The 17,198-nt window shown below is 39.6% G+C and overlaps 1 protein-coding gene and 1 long non-coding RNA gene across 5 annotated transcripts in view; one reads left to right on the forward strand and one right to left on the reverse strand.

Moving 5' to 3' along the window:
• LOC105478855 (Rho GTPase activating protein 28) overlaps nucleotides 1-17,198 on the forward strand; it is a 240,371-nt gene that overhangs the window by 40,454 nt on the left and 182,719 nt on the right. Inside the window, exon 3 of one of the 4 annotated variants that reach the window (XM_071085638.1) lies at nucleotides 14,401-14,477. The exons of 1 other annotated variant lie outside the window; for it this stretch is intronic. Coding sequence is in view for 1 of the 3 variants with exons in the window: in XM_011736556.3 (XP_011734858.2) it covers nucleotides 5,781-5,956 (176 nt within the window). In the remaining 2 variants the exon portion in view is untranslated. Of the gene's footprint in view, nucleotides 1-5,774; nucleotides 5,957-14,209; nucleotides 14,478-17,198 lie in introns of those variants that run through there. 2 more of the 4 variants (XM_011736556.3, XM_071085641.1) reach the window with 2 other exon arrangements.
• Nucleotides 4,855-5,875, reverse strand: LOC112426134 (uncharacterized). The gene is made up of 2 exons (XR_003017411.2): nucleotides 5,733-5,875; nucleotides 4,855-5,096 (listed from the first exon to the last, which is right to left on the reverse strand). It is a non-coding gene; the product is annotated as an uncharacterized lncRNA (long non-coding RNA).

The following is a 17,198-nucleotide window of genomic DNA, read 5'->3' on the forward strand; positions in this document are numbered from 1 at the left end:
TTACTACAGCCAGTGTCTTCAACTATAACATGGAGCTGCCAGCAGTGATACTGATCTCACCTCACAGTCTGCTGCAAGCCTCTCATGAGTTGATGTTCTGATGCCTTAAACAGAACCAGGCACATGGTAAGTGTTCAATACATGTAGGCTGTTTTATTTCTTTTGTATGTGAAAAAACAGGTCTATAGTTCAGCAGCTTTCTTGGGGTGTCATGCTGGTGGCAGAGTTGGTACTGACATCCACGTCTCTCGATTGTCAGTTCAGTGCTGGGCACTGTGTGACATCCAGAGTAGGACAGCACAGGAAACTGTAAGTTTCCCTCTATCTTTGCCCTTAGTCCAAATGAACTGAAAATGCCATCTACATGTCCATTCTCCAGTGTTGGGCAACCTTCAAGTTTAGCTTCCCCAGGGCCACCATTTACTCCACTGTCTGGCCAGCTGTCACAGCCCTGTGCTGTCATCCCCTAGCACACTGGATCCCAGCATTGTTTGGAATGCCAGAAATGTAAACAGACTCTATTAAGTCTGAATTTTGAAATTCAGAAATTCTCAAATTTGAATCCTTTTTCATAACTCATTTGACCGCAAGACCTGTTTAGGCCTGAACTTTTTCAAGTGACAAAACATCTGAACTGACATGAGGCTATTTATAATTTGTATTTGACCCTCATAGTGTGAGGGACACTGCCCCACATCCTGGGGCAGCAGGATACATATCAGTCAGGGTCTTGGCAGAAAGAGATGGGACACTCAGCCCAGGTGAATAGAGTTTATTAAAGGGGCTATTTATAAAGGCATGGCTGGAGCGAAGGAATCCTTAATAAGGGGTGCTGCAGAACAGCAGAAGGAGTACTACATGCACCAGGAGCTGTTACCACCCCTGGATCAGGAGGGCCAGATAGAGGCAGGAGTTACCTGAATTTGGAGAAAGCAGCATAGCAGAGGATTGCAGTCAGGAGTGGTAGGTAGAAGGATCTCACGTGCAGCAAAATAGCAAAGAAGCCTGGGAAGTCAGTACATCACCTTACTTTCCCCTCCCTCTAGGTCTTCTGCTGGTACCTCTCTTTAGTGAACCCTCCCTGAAGCCAGAGGCAAGGGAGTTCATAGATGCAGACCACATGGTGAGCCACTCAGGGTACCAAGCAGGGTAGTGAGGTTGGCAAGTGGATCTGGAGGTCTAATGGAAATAGCCTGCGTAGCATATTCTATAATGTTCAATATATGCACTCTGCCATCTTTCTAAAAGCCAAAAACTTGTGAATACTTAAAAGAGTTATATTTTATTAAGTCAACACCATATAGATATATTTGAAAAATATTAATACATACATGTCAGCTTTTCTTTTCTTTTTTAGACAGAGTCTTGCTGTGTTGCCAGGCTGGAGTGCAGTGGCACCATCTTGGCTCTCTGCAAACTCCGCCTCCCAGGTTCAAGCGATTCTCCTGCCCCGGCCTCCCAAGTAGTTGGGACGACAGGTGCACGCCACCACACCCAGCTGATTTTTGTATTTTTAGTAAAGATGGGGTTTCACCATGTTGGCCAGGATGATCTCAATCTCTTGACCTCATGATCTGCCCACCTTGGCCTCCCAAAGTGCTGGGATTACAGGCGTGAACCACTGCATCCAGCCACATATCAACTTTTTTTTGGTTTGCAGTTTCAGTGCCATAGAGACTTATAAGTCATTTATAATAATGCTTTGCTATTGGGGCTCAGAAAACAATACCCCAAAATGAGGGTCTTAGGGGTAGTCTCAGAAGCAAAAGTTTTTTTTTCTTTTCTGACCTTCTTGCTCCTAGTCTCCCAGTGTCATCTTCTAGCTGTAGAAACTAGAATCTCTCTTTTTCAAGGTGGGTCACAGAAACCAGAACCTTTTTTCCCCAAAGACAGCCATAAAACCTGAAAACATTACCCCACCTTTTCCTCCATTGTTCTGTGTAAAAATTGGCCATAAAGAAGTTATCTGACCTACTTGTTTGACTGTAGATTGTAAGACCCCCCATTCTAGAGAGAGTCCTGCCGCATACCCTGAGGGGAGAAATGCATGTTCAGAGAGGCCAAGAAGAATCAAGACAGACAGGCTTTGCTGGATTTCTCCACTTGTCTCTCAGCATGAGATAATACTCTTTTTGTTCAATCATATTTCTGCATGGCTCTCCATACTATGTTGAAACTAAGCATAAAAATGGATAACTTCCCCTATACTTTTGGGTCTTCATTCTGAAGGCTCCTGTGTTTATACATGAAATACATCTTTATGCCTTTTCTCCAATTAATCTGCCTTCTGTGAGTTAATTTTTCAGTGAACTTTCCGAGGGCAAAGAAGTTTCCCTTTGACCCTTACACTTGGCTACTCTGCAAGGTTGAAACTGCTGCACTAAAGAGTATTATCTCGTTCACTGATTCACTCATTGATTCGTACGTTCATTCTTTCAACAACTATTCCTTATTGAATGCCTACTCTGCAAAACACTACAGGCTCTGGGCTATAAAGACAAAAACATGACCCTCGCCCTTCCAGTAGCTTACAATTTAGTAAAAGACACGAATTTGCTGGAAAATAGTAATACAATCTTGAGTTAGCAAGTAGTTTTCATCTCAAAGCTATCTTGCTGGTTTGGGGTTCTATTTTGAGGTAGCTTTCATGGCCATATCTGGGCTCAGTGGAAAAAAAATGCTAAGATCTGTTAGCAACATCTGCCCTGGGCGCAGGCGTGGAGAATGCACACAGCACAGTGTTTGGCTGACTGTGCTTTAATTACATGGCCGAATGAAATTATTTGTTATAATGAAAGTAAGAGCAATTTCCACAGAAGGGCAGAAGGAGGGTTGCTTTGAATTAGGAACACCTGAGAGGCTTTATAGTGGTATATAGAGGGTTTTCCATGATTTCCAGACAAGAAATACTAGGTAGAGGCAAAGACAAAGTAAGATCACAGGACAGGCTGGTGTAAGTGGGCCACAGGGCCTTGGGAGTGATGAAGTACTAGGAGATCAAAATAGATTAAGGAGAGGCCACACTAAGGAGTTTGGACTTCAATTTGTAGCAAGTAGGTTACATTCGAGGGCTTTCTGAGAAAGAAGAAGAGGATGTTCTGCATTTTAGGAAAATCACCCAAACAGCATTTTGAAAGGGGATGGGGCTTAAGAGGAAGCTGATGGAAAGTAATCTTTGTGAAGGAAAGATTGCGGCCACCTAGTCAGGAGATGGTGACGAGAGGGAAAGACATTAGCGGTGGGAATTCAAAGAATGGTTGGCAGATATTTTGAGGAACAAATGACAGATTTGATCATCGATTGGAGGGAGGAGTCCAAAGTGAAACCAGGGCGTCTACAGTGTGAATACACAAGAGGAGGAGGGCTCCTTGGCTGGCAGGATGAGGCGTTACTGCAATGCGGGGCATCTAGAGGCCGTGTTACGGTCAAAATGTTTATAAGAAAAGACCCTGTAGGTATTTCATATTGTGAATCTGTAGTTCAGAAAAATAAAAGAAGAATGTCCCATGCCCAGAAAAAGTTCCACTACTATAATTCCTTATGATAATTCTAAAATACTATCAGATAAAAATTACAAGCTTTTATGAAGTTTGGTGCCAAAATTTATTGGGTGATAAACTTGACCTGAACAAATGTGAGGCTATCTATAGACTTTATCCTACTCAAAGTCAATATTCATTTTTCTTTGCTGCAGAAGTAATACACTTAAATATACAATACTGTCCCAAATTTACTGGGCTGAGGGTTTTTTATATTAAATGGTGCATGCATGAAATTATCATTTAAAAATAAAAAGTAGATGTAATTTCTGAAATGCATCTGTTCCCAAGGTTTTAGATGAAGAATTGTGGATACATATCAGTACCTACAGTGGTTTTTCAACTTCACGTTTTAAGAAGGTATTATCTTAGTTTTATGCATTGGCATAAAGCACAGTAAGTAAACAGATGCCTCTTTTTATCTGAAAACTTTGGAGAATAAAGCATTCTTTGCATGTGTCTTTTCCATACACTCGTGCTTGATAAGTTTCTTTATCCATAAAATTGGGATAATAATACTACCTACCTCACAGAATTGTTTAAACAGCTAATGTACACCATCTAACACGTTAGTAAATTTAGTCATTATTAGCTTACCGTTTAATTAATAAAACATTTTTTTAAAGCATTTTGGATGAAAAACTTATGTTTTCCCAAACTCTGAAAGTGCAATGAAAATAAATGTGTCCCTTCTTGATGAATGTAAAGAGCAAAGAGTACCCCCATTTCTTGAAAACCTAACAGGTACTTGTTGCTTTAATCCTACAAGATGAATGTTATTTTCCCCATTTCACAGAGGCAGCAACACAGATTCCGAGATGTTAAGTAGCATGATCAAGTTGCCCTCCAGTAAGGGATAGATTAACTTGTCTTTCTACTTCATCTAGCTCCTAGGGATGTGTGGAAGAGACAGCAGATAAAACGCTGTCCATGTGAGTAAAACATTCACGTGGGCCTCTTCCTAGGCATACTTCTGGTTACTTTTTAATCAGCTATAAGAATGTCGTTTTTCCATTTGTGCTATTAGTCCTATGTGGATAAGGACATACTTCAGACTCAAGATTTCTAATGATGCCCCTTTTTATCTACCTCGAACCAGTCCCTACATCCTCCCCCACCAACAGTAACTTCTGGAAATAACATCCATTTGGCCTATAATAATAAAGTCTAATTTTCAGACAAGCTGCAAACGGTATCTGTTAATTTGATCATGACTGGGAGGAGGAAAGGGATGTGAGAGTGAGGTAAGAGTCTGGTAGTGAGATTGAGGGTGGGGGAGGGAAGCGTTCCCTTGCTATGAGAGGGAATTACCTGACCCAAAAGGAAATCAAGTTTATTGTAACTTGACTAAGTCAACAGCAAGGTAATCCAGTTCTTCAATTTTTGATGTGGATGCTTTAAATGACAGAGTGTCACATTTTCTCCTTTTCTTCCCCAGAGCACACATTTCAAACCCCGCCTCTCTCCTCAGCCTGAGGTATGGTTTCTTAGTCTCACTCCTTGAAGCCAGGCAGGAAATGTTCCCAGCCACAGGATAAGCCTCCAGTTGGAAGCGGGCTGGGAGGGGGAGTGAGAAAAGGAAAAAAAAAGAAACAATGAAAAACAAACTTTACTAGAGCCGCTAGCAGGAGCCCCAAAGGATCCTGGCCGGTTTCCAGTTTCCTAGAAGCGGGGATCACACCTCCCCCCGCACTCCCGACACATGCGCGCACACGCACACACAGGCGCAAACACACAGGCACACACACGGACACACAAAGGCGCGCACACAGAGGCACAAACGCGCACACAGGAACAAACATGGACACCCAAAGGCTTACACACACACACACACACACACGGACACACAAAAGCGCACACACGGACACACAAAGGCGCGCGCACACAGGCACAAACGCACACACACGCACACAGGCGTGCAGACGTACACAGGCACACAAACAGGCACACACACGCACACACAGGCACACACAGACGCGCGCACACACAGGCACACAAGCACTCACACACAGGCACACATGCAAACACAGACGCACGCGCGCACGCACGCGCGCACACACACACACAATGCCCGCCCCTACTCCAGCCCGTGGGCGTGGTTCCCAGCGTCTGCGAATTCGCGCGCCCGGGGCGGGGCGGGGCGGGCCTGCCCGGGGGCCACTGACAGCCGCGGGAGAGAGCGGCTGGTCGCACCTCCGGCCCCGCTGCCCAGCTGCTGACAGCCTCCCGGCGCGCCGGTCCATGCTGGTCCCGGTCTTTGTTCTGGGGCCGGCGCCGAGACATGTGTGGCTGACGATGGAGGTGGAGGACTCGGGCGGCGTGGTGCTGACCGCCTACCACTCGTACGCCCGCGCCCAGCCCCCCAACGCAGAGTCGCGCTGCGCGCCCCGGGCCGCCGCCAGCCACCCGCTCAGCAGGTACCCGGAGCCGCTCCCGCCAGGGCGGCGCAGTCGCGCCGGGCTTGGGGGGTTCGCCGTGCAGCTGCGTCTTCTGCCTGGGCGCAGATAGTTGTTTCAAGTTTTGGTGGACTAGATGAGTGAGCCTGGGGTTCTTTGCATTGTCTTTGACTGGAGGTGGGAAACGCTCGAAGGCTGCACCAGCCTGGGCTGAAGTCGTTGGCTAGCAGAGATTAGCAGCGGGATTGCATTCTTGATACGATTTGAGGATAAGTCATGTGTGTGTATATATATATATATATATATATACATATACACACACCCATTTCGGCCAAAGTTGCCTATAAAATCTCGGGAAATTAAAAAATTTTCCAAATGAAACACAAGCAGCACATGAAAAGAAAACATTAAAATACATAACCCTAAATCCTCAAAATACTCCTTTTGAGAGCTTGTTCAGTAACTGCATTTCTGATTTAAAATGTAGGTTGAGAAATTCTCTAAAAAGTACACCTCAGTAGACTTTAAAAGACAATTTTATTTCTACATGTTAAAACCTTTCAACTGTATAAATGCATTGGTGTCATTATTTGATTACTGCTGATGTCAACTCTATGTTGTGAATGCAATTATATTTCCTTTTGGTCAAAAGAAGCCTATACGCATCTCATCCTGTATATTTCAGATTTAATCAGGGATCTATGTTAAATTACTGTGTCAGTGATCATCCATTTGATGCAAGATCAAGGCCAATGAGACTCTCCTTAACTAAAACAAAAATGGTTAAGTGGGTAGACAAAAGTATTGTGATGAGTGAGATGGTTTGGTATTTGATACATATTTGGGGGAAGTTTTATTTGTGTAAATGTGACTATCTGATCCATTGATGAGTGCTTTTCTTTACAAGTGGGCAATTTGAGTGATGTGTTTTCATCATGTTTATTTTTAATCATTTCTTTTTTCTCATACTTTTAACTTTAGTTACGTGATAATGATTGCTTCTGTTTCCTAATTTAATTGATTGTGATTTTAATTGATTTCCTAATTAACAGATTGTGACTTTATTTCAAGGAATACTTTTTGGCTAGTATCCATGGGAAGAACAAACTACATTGGCAAGAGATCTATGTTGGACTTGGCTAACAAAGAAATTGTTATTTCTTTCAAAAACAGCAGGTTGAGTGAAATCTCACTTTTATATAAAGACAGTGGGAAAATAACATTTTTTTCCAGCTTTAGGAGTTGTGCATATACTTTTAAAGGCTCCTTGAAAATAAAAACTGGCATTTGTCTTTAGGGTATTTTCTTTTCTAAACATAATCATTGGCTGTAAGTACTCAGATTATGACTAACTAAATATATGTATATATATGTGTGTGTGTGTGTGTCTGTGTGTGTGTGTGTGTTGATGAAAAGCATGGGCCAAGTTTGTCCATTTCTTAAACGATTCTAGTGTAGCTGTCCTGTCTATAATTCCCAGCAGCTGTCTCAGAGCACCAGCCAGATTGTGCCATTTGGGCGATTTGAAACTACATCCGTTTCCAAAGCAAACTAGTAGCAGAAGTTCTATTAACTCAGCATGTGGTCTTGTGGAATGATAATACTTGAGAGCAAGCGTTACATGTCAGAGCTAGTATTTCACCTTAAGGTTGCCAATTAGATTCACGTGTTCCAAGTTTGCATTTTTGGTGACTGCCCTGCACTCTCTGGGAGCCTTGGTACCATTGTCCCTCTGCTGCAGGCCCCCCGGCCCTCTGCAACCCAATCACAAGAGAATAGCTTAATTCCTTGGTTCCTAGTAAAAAAGCAATCAAAAAGAGGTTCCTGTATTTACAAAGAGCCAGAGGACACCATTAATCGTAAGTCTGATAACAGAAATAATCAGGCCCAAGTTATTAACCTTTGACTCACTAACTAACGATCAATACTTCCTTTCAAGCCAAGAAGCAAGATCATATTGTTCTACTTCTGAAGAAAGCACTCTCTTTCAAGAATACCCTTTCCTTTAAATTGCTTACACATTTGTAACCTATTTGTGGAGCAATGACCAGAATGGCACTAGAAAGCGTGGACTTTTGTATCTAATTATCATTATTTTTTAGCTCTTGGTGGCATAGGTTCTCAAAGCAAACCATTCTTTTTTATTTTCTAGACCTCTACTACACTTGAGTTTATATGTTTTTAAGGGTTTTTTTCCTAGCCTTTTCCCAGTAAAATAGAATATAATATCTTTCTATTTCGACATTTTTTTCCACTATTATATCCCCAGAGCAGTATCTGGTACATCGTAGTAGCCCAATAAATATTTGTTGAATAAATTAATGAATTCCTGCCAAGATTACAAAATAGCCAAGATAAAATGGCGGGATTTTTAACTGCCAGCCTCAACCTGTTTGTGCCTACTATGTGCCAGCAACGTGTTAGACATTTGGGTTACAAAGATAAATGGGACATAGTCCCTGCCCCAAGAATGTGGTCCTTTACCTTTCAAACCAGCAAGACTTTGAGAAAAAAGATGAAATAAGTGACAGTATTTCTACATCAAGAGGCTTCAGATGTAAATCTGGATTTTTAGCTAACCATTAAAAAAAAAAAAGATTGAAGGACGCAGCATCTCAGGCCTGCCCTGCTGCCTGCCATCCCTAGCTGAAGCTGAGCCAAGGCTGCTCCATCATGGGGGCTGCTGTGCTTGTTTGCCATGCTCTCCCTGTTTCCCTTCAACACTGAAGCAATTTCTTTAGGGCCTGCTCATTTTCTTTTATTTTACTAATTTTATTTTGTTTTCCATGTACTTGTCAGTTACTCAGGCTTGAGGTCACATTGGCAGACCCTGACTCTACACCAGTTACTACAGTGTGGCCTTGGGCGATTTACTTCCGCTACTTAGGATATTGACTAACGTAAGGGAAGCACCAGATATGTTAGCTGTATTCCTACTGTTACCACTTTTAATCAGGTGTTGTTGCTGTAAAGAGGAGAGTCAAACAGTTTTGGTACTTGCATCACTATCAGAAGTGGACAAACAAAACAAGGTTAAGAATTAGCCTTGTTTGTCAAGAAAAAAAAAAAGGGACATTTAAAACTCAAATATCTGAGTTTTATAGCCCCGATCTTGCAATTCCGAAGAATCAAAGGAATCATTCATTCTTACCTCATTTTATAAATTAGTTAAAACTGTGTGTGGAGCATAATGAATGAAACCACCTGAAGTCATATAAATACACTGGCTTTAGAGGGAGTTACGTGTACCTAAAAGATTCTAGATTGGGATATATTGACAGTAAGGAATCCTCAGATTTAAGTTCTTTTTTTAAAATCAATATTCAGAATATATAAGTTGATACGTTGATTTTTAATAAATAGATTATCCTTTGTCCATCTTGTCCTGTTCTGTTTTTGCCCTTTTAATTTGCATGGGGCAATCTGCTGTGGCATTTAAAATACTGTTATACATATTTCCTTTTGAGCCTTTAGGATTCCTTCCCACACCTCCTGTTTCTTTAAGAATTATTTCCTATTTTTTTATTCAATTTCTGTCACCATATTCCTTGATTCTAATAGAGTGTGAGGATGGATAGACTTGCTTGTTAATTCTCATAATTAATTATATTTTCTCATATTACTTTTATCTTTTAAAGTTTTCTTAGGAATTAATTTCAAGGACTCCACAAAGTCTATTTTGGCTATGACTTTTCAGTAGCATGGCATACTTGTAACACGAATTTTAATTTGTTTCTTTGGAGCTAAAAGGCAAGAAAACCATGAAGATACAACATCTTTCTGTCCCTAATAGGCACACAAACTTTTCAGCAGTTTAAAGCAAGAGCATCATTCCCTCAGAGGAAGTTTTAGCAAACATATTTCATTCTCACTGATTTTCCATTTTGGTCAACTAATTTGATATTACAACAACAACAAAAAACATACTCAGCTTGCGTTTCTGGGCAATTTAGGCTTATTCCTGATGAGGAACACCAAGTGCCTTCTGGGTTTAGCACCTTTATATGCTTAACAGTGGCAGGGAGTCCTACTTGGTGTCTACAGTGCATTTCTAGATCATGGGTGGTTCAAACCACTGCAAAATTTATTCATGCATCGAAGAGACTCACAAGTCATAAGTATTTGTTGGGAGGAAGAGAACTAATTCTTTTTTTTCACAGAATTGTGTATCCACATCCTCTTGTAAAGGAAGAAAGAGAATAAAATAACTATAAATGATCAGTTCTGTTAAATGGTTGAAATTAGAATCATGATTTTTAGAGAGGCCAAGCTTCTATTCAGAATCCAGAGTGAGACTATGGACAAACATACAAAATAATTTCACTGATAAAATGAAAGGTAGCCAGGGATAAAGCTAGATATTTTGTTTTTCAAGGGTTCCCTGAGTATATACAAATAATGAAATACAATTTTTTTTAGTGAAGGTATAGTAGAAAATGGCCATGATTATTTCTGAAATTTATCTAGTTATACCATAAACTTCCCGAGAGAGGACAAAAATAGAGGAGGGAAACAGCCAACTCTTCCTCGAAAACAAATATACAAGCTAACCAAGGTTATCCTAGGAATTCTAATTCTACAGCAATGTTTAAACTTCTATGAGGGGGCTATTGTTTCATAACGATTCTTAATAATAAAATAATTTGATTAAAATGAAATTGATGATTAGAAAGTACATATTTTATATTGAGGAAAAACTAAATTTAGCAACTTTTAATGATAGATTTATTGGTACCTTCCTGGACTGAAATTAATTAATTAAGAAGACATTTATTTCCAAGTGTTAACTCTTACTAAGCATCCGTGTAGGCCTGTATGAGTTAAGGTACACATGCACAGGGACACCAAATTCTGGGGGATACTAGGTATGCTTTCTTGAGAGGATTCAAAAACAGTAATGGAAATAAGATTCTTACTAGACAATAGGTATTTGTAGGTCATTCTTTATGTTATGGTTGAAACCAGAGTTGGTGTCTCTGGTTTCTTTTTACAGTGGGATCCCTGCTGAGCGTAGGTTCCTCTGTATGCAGAGCTGTTGGAAAACATCTGGTGCATTTCCTTTGATGGTGTCATATGGCTACATATTTGGCCAGTTGCTGTATCCATTTTTAAGCTGCTCACTTCTCCCTGATCATTAATCTGTAACGTATGCACAAAAATTTAGGGAATTTAGAGTATTGTAGAATCGCCTCATGTAGATGAAGATGATGACTAAAAAGTCGTAACTTTTAACTTTCTATTTGGATGTAATTTTGAAACTTGCAAAAGTAGTCCAGAAAGTTTCTGCGTAACCTTTACCCAGATTCCCCAAATGTTAGCATCTTGCAAAACCAGAATACCATTTGTGAAAACTAAACAAAGTAAAACTGATACAATACTATAAACTACGAACTATGTTCTGATTTCACCAGTTTTCCACTAGAATTGGAATTTTCCTGTTGTAGAATTGAATGTAGGACTCCACACTGAATTTTGTTGTATCTCCTGAGTCTCCTGCAATCTGACAGTCTGTCCTTGTCTTTCATGACACTTTTTGAGAACTGGTTGGTGATTTATAAGAAGTCCTTCAAATTGGGTTGGTCTGATGTTTCTCATGATTAGATTAAGGTTATGGTTTTTTGTTTTGTTTTGTTTTGTTGTTTTTTTTTTGAGCCAAGGTCTTGCACTGTCACCCAGGCTGGAGTGTAGTGGTCTAATTACGGCTCACTGTAGCCTCGACCTCCTGGACCTGAGTAATCCTCCCATCTCAGCCTCCTGAGTTGCTGAGGCTACAGGCACATGCCACCATGCCTGGCTTATTTTTGTATTTTTTGTAGAGATGTAGTTTTGCCATGTTGCCCAGACTGGTCTCAAACTTCTGGGCTGAAGTGATCTGCCCACCTTGACCTCCCCAATTGCTGAGATGACAGATGTGAGCCTTCATGCCTGACCAAGCTTATGCATTTTTGATGAGAAATCTGTGGAAGTAATATTGGGTTCCTCTGAGGGCATCATACAGTGGGTATACGATGTTGACATCTTACTAATATTGGTGTTAGGTTTGATCATCTGGATAAGGTGGTATCTGCCAGATTTCTGTACTATAAAGTTACTATTTTCCTCTTTATAATTAATAGCTACCTTTGGAGAGATACTTTGAGACTATGGAAATATCTTTTTTCTCTTTAAACTTTCCTTTTAGCATTTATCTGTGGATCTTGTCAGTAAAATTCACTAAGGTGGTGTTCTAAAGGTGACTTTATTTCTCTCATTTCTTCTATATTTGACTGACTTTACATACTATGAAATAGACATCTAGGAGTCTTGCTGATTTTGTTTTTACCCCATTCGTTTTTAAAAAGTCAGCCAAATATAAATAGGCATCAACAGTCATTTAATCCACTCTTTTTTTTTTTCAGTTTTGATACAAAGTGTAAAAAATGATTTAATTTGACCTGGTCTGACTTTATGAAAGCTCTAAAGATAGATTTTCTATTTTTTACAATTTTTTTGGAAGCAAATGTTTATTAAATAGGCTCAAAGAAAATAAATCGGCTGGGTGCAGTGGCTCACACCTATAATCCCAGCACTTTGGGAGGCCGAGGTGAGCGAATCACCTGAGGTTGGGAGTTCAAGACCAACCTGACTAACATGGTGAAGCCCCGTCTCTACTTAGAAAAAAATACAAAATTAGTTGGGCGTGTTGGTGGGCGCCTGTAGTCCCAGCTACTTGGGAGGCTGAGGCAGGAAAATCACTTGAACCCAGGAGGCGGAGGTTGCGGTAAGCCAAGATCACGCCATTGTACTCTAGCCTTGGCAACAAGAGTGAAACTCTGCCTCCAAAAAAAAAAAAAAAAGAATCAGAAAGTTGCTAAATTAAATGCTGTGTAAACAGAGTGTAGCTGTTCTTAAATCCCAGTTTGCCTAGAGAGTATTACTGAAACTATCTTTTATTCTTTTAGAATTATCTTTGTACCTGATGGAAAACATTTTCCTCTTACTAGTGTTCCAGAGATGTTATGTGAACATCTGCAAATGTATTTTAACTAAAGTAAACATTCTAATTTGCATGTAATCAGAATTTTTTCACATTCCATCCTCAAACTAAACAATTTTGTTTCTGAGGTAATTGCCATGTTCTTATTTCTCAACCATATGGTCTCTAGATATCAGTTCTAGCCAGGAATAAAAGTAAAATGTTATATAGCAAAGCAAAGGAGATAAATGGAATGTTTTTCAGAAGAAAATTTTGGAAATAAATTCTATCTATTGCGCCGGGCGCGGTGGCTCACGCCTGTAATCCCAGCACTTTGGGAGGCCGAGGCGGGCGGATCACAAGGTCAGGAGATCGAGACCACGGTGAAACCCCGTCTCTACTAAAAATACAAAAAATTAGCCGGGCGCGGTTGTGGGCGCCTGTAGTCCCAGCTACTCGGGAGGCTGAGGCAGGAGAATGGCGTGAACCCGGGAGGCGGAGCTTGCAGTGAGCCGAGATCGCGCCACTGCACTCCAGCCTGGGCGACAGAGCGAGACTCTGTCTCAAAAAATAAATAAATAAATAAATAAATAAATAAATAAATAAATAAATTCTATCTATTTAGGCAATACACTTTGCTTTGTTTTTAAGCCTCTTTCGATGAAAATAAGTCAGGCATACCCTTAAATAGTGTTAGAAATTAACCTTTTCTTAATAACTGTTATCATTAAGACAGCATAATTGCATGTGTTACTAAAGTAAAGGTACCTGTTGAGATGTGTAAGTTTGCTTGCTTTACTAATAGTCTATATTGGTATATTGTTTTATTTCCTAAAAATTGAAATTATTACTTATTTCTTCAGGCAGCTCTGAAAGTCTTTAGCAGTACTTTTATTTCTAATATTGTTACTTTTAACATGCTTTGTAATTTACTTTTGATTAGATAACCAGCTTGTTACAACTATGTAAAGGAAATGCGGTTTAAAGGACTAAAGTATATACTCTTTTGTTAAAGAATTTGATAGCATTTATTTTGGTTTCTTTGAGAGTTTTTTTTTTAGCTTGTTTGCTTTTTGTCTCTTGCTGTGCTCTGGTTATTGAGTTAGTGAGTTTTCCATAATGTATCATTCTTTATCATATGAAGTTTCATACATCATTTCTTTGTGATTACTGTAGGCTGTGCATCAAAACAAAATAATAAAGTGTACAAAAACTTCAAGTTCTTTAGTCTCTAAAGTGGAAAGTAAAGAAAGTAGATTGTTTTGCTATATATGCATCTTCTTAACTATCTGGGGTTTATAACACATTCTTTGAGTATCAAATGTGTGTGTTATGTCACTCTTCAATAAATGCATGATATAGATAAACTATCCATTTGACAGGTAGTTAGTGCCATGTAATTCCAAGGTTGGGAGAACATATACTAAGTATCCCTTAGACAACCAGCTGCCTGTGTCATGTTACTCTTAAAAACTAATTAAATCTATGTATTCCTTTTCTGATCCCTTAGATGAATAGATGATGACTGCATACAAACACACAATACAAAGCACAGGAAGGCGAAACTGGAAACCAAGGACAAAAGTAGTAGGTAGTATTTCTTAAACTGTCAAACACTTGAGATTTATTTGTGCTATTTTAGCAATCGTAAGTTTGGGTACTGATTATCTTTTATGTACCAGAGATAAATCTTTGTATCTTTGTTAAACTTTGTGGTTAGCCACAAAATTTACTTATGTACATTTATAGTGTACAAGGAAAAAAATCCCATTGCAATTTCCTATTGAGTATTCATTTATGAAAATCAATTTAGAAAACACTGACCAATGCTTTTGCCTTAAAAAGAAACCACCTATTAGTGTATTTACCTTTATACAAAGGTCCATCAATTATTTTATGTTTTTGAAGATTAGTGGAGAAATCTGACAGTGACTAGAAAAAATTCTCAACATCCTAAAATGACATTATAACTCATACTATGATATTTGATTTATTTCTTCTCTCCACTTTTCCTCTCACCCTCGCTACAACACAAAAATTTATGTAGTAGCTAAAGTTACATGTCAGTGGTTGGGATTAAATCTATATTTAAATGGCAAGAGATAAAAAGCAGAAAAGAGAGAGAATGAATAAACGCAGTCAAAGAAGGGAGGACTAAACTTCTCTGAAGGTTTCCTCGAGAACTGTAGCCAGAAGAGTTCTGGCTACCATGACAGGCTGCCATCTACCACCATAATGCTCATTTGGTAATCAGTCATGCGCTAATCATGCCCTATGGTCCTGTGACGTTGATTCTTTAAAAATAAGTCCTAGCTTTAATCAGAGCTTACAAATGAGGCAAGCACTATGCTAAAAGCTTGACATACATTATCCCAGTTATTCTTTACAGCAGTTCTGTGACACAGGAAGAAACCAAAGCACAGAAGTAACCCAAGATCACACAGCAAGGAGCGCCAACATTCCAACCCAGTCTCTTCTAGAAATGGTGCTTTTAACCTGTCATTTAAATCTTGTAACATTATTAGTATATTATGGATTTATTGTTTCTCTGTCTCAATTTGATTATTGAGAGCGGGGACAATACCGGTATAGCCCTGTTAATAACCAGCAAGATCAACTTCCACATAGTCGAGGTTATAAATATTCAGTGTTGATTTAGTCTTTCATTTTGCAAACATTTCTATTCTGTTTTAATGGAATAAGCATAGAAGTGGTTATGAATGGATATATGAAATTGATTTAAATATAATAATATATTTGAGAACTGTTATTATCACTTGAAGGAAGTTCAATAATAGGATTTTTAAAAATTTATATTCTTACCCTTCACATAGTCTTATTTAAGACTATATTTAACAGTATTTAAAACTAGACAAAATGTTCTAGGGAAGACATTCAAATTGACTAAGAAGGTAAGATCTAGGCAGTCAGTAACAGGAAATCTTCCTATGGGTGGGCTTTTCTCTCTCTCTCTCTCTCTCTTTCTCTCTCTCTCTCTCTCTCGGGCTTTTCTTTCTCTCTCTCTCTCTGTCTCTCTCTCTCTCTCGCAGAAGGAGGGCAGGTTTTAATCCTTTCATCTTTAGGTTTATGTTCTTAGTAACTAGATCTTATAATTTTTCACTTTAGTTTTATTAGTTGCTTTTTTAACTACTAAAATATATTTCTATAGTTAAAAACATTTTTTTTTTTTGCTTAATTCCTTGCAGTATGATTTATACCATAAGAATTCTTTGTGTGTGTGTGTGTGTGTGTGTATGACGAGTTTCGCTCTCGTTGCCCAGGCTGGAGTGCAATGGCGTGATCTTGGCTCACCGCAACTTCTGCCTCCCGAGTTCAACCGATTCTCCTGCCTCAGCCTCCCGAGTAACTGGGATTACAGGCATGTGCCACCACGCTTGGCTAATTTTGTATTTTTAGTAGAGACAAGGTTTCTCCATGTTGATCAGGCTGGTCTGGAACTCCTGACCTCAGGTGATCTGCCCACCTCGGCCTCCCAAAGTGCTGGAATTACAGGCTTGAGCCACCTTGCCCGGCCCTACCAAAAGAATTCTTAATGAACATTGAGAAACAACACTCCATGAGAATTAATGAGTTCTTCCTCTATTCTCTCCCAATTTTCAGTCAAGTTTTCACCTTGACTGAAGGTGAAAACTTGAAGGCAACCAGGGGATCAAGTCAGGTCCTAGACAATGATCATTGTAGAGATCACTGTTCTGTTCTAAATCTTGCTCAAAAATGTAGGCTGTGGAAACTCAGACTCCTGAGCCATCCCTAGTCTCCTGTAAACCCGAGTACAGCCCTTGTCCATCAGTGACCTTGGAGCCATGGATGATGCCAACCTCAGAAGAGCCTCAGATATTTCCATTTAGAAAACGAATCCTAGGCCCATTTTAGTCTGGACCTGAATCTCTGCAAGGTCAGAATCATAATGGCCCTCAGTCTCTGGGCCCTTGTGTTAATTTTTCAAGCTATTCATTTTAATAAACTTTAGTTCTTAGGACGCCAGAACTACAGAGATAGGACTATCATTTTCATGATACAATAAATAGTTGTCTGGGCTTTTCTGCTAACTGCCATGTCTTTGGGAGTGTCTTCTCATTATTTTTAACCAGCTAGGGAGTTCAGAGTATGTTGCTAATGAGAACTAAGTTTCATGAAGACCAGTCATGAGTAAGGACAGCCAGGAACAATGTCTGTGCTACAACTGGAAAGCAAAGTATGGAAAAGTGTCTTGCCTAGAGCCTCATAGGGAATTACCAACCTGTCCAGCCAGGTTCAACCACCTGCTTCCCGTCACCATAGCATTCG

The sequence above is a fragment of the Macaca nemestrina genome, chromosome 19 (assembly GCF_043159975.1).
Source record: "Macaca nemestrina isolate mMacNem1 chromosome 19, mMacNem.hap1, whole genome shotgun sequence".
Taxonomy (NCBI): Eukaryota; Metazoa; Chordata; class Mammalia; order Primates; family Cercopithecidae; genus Macaca; species Macaca nemestrina.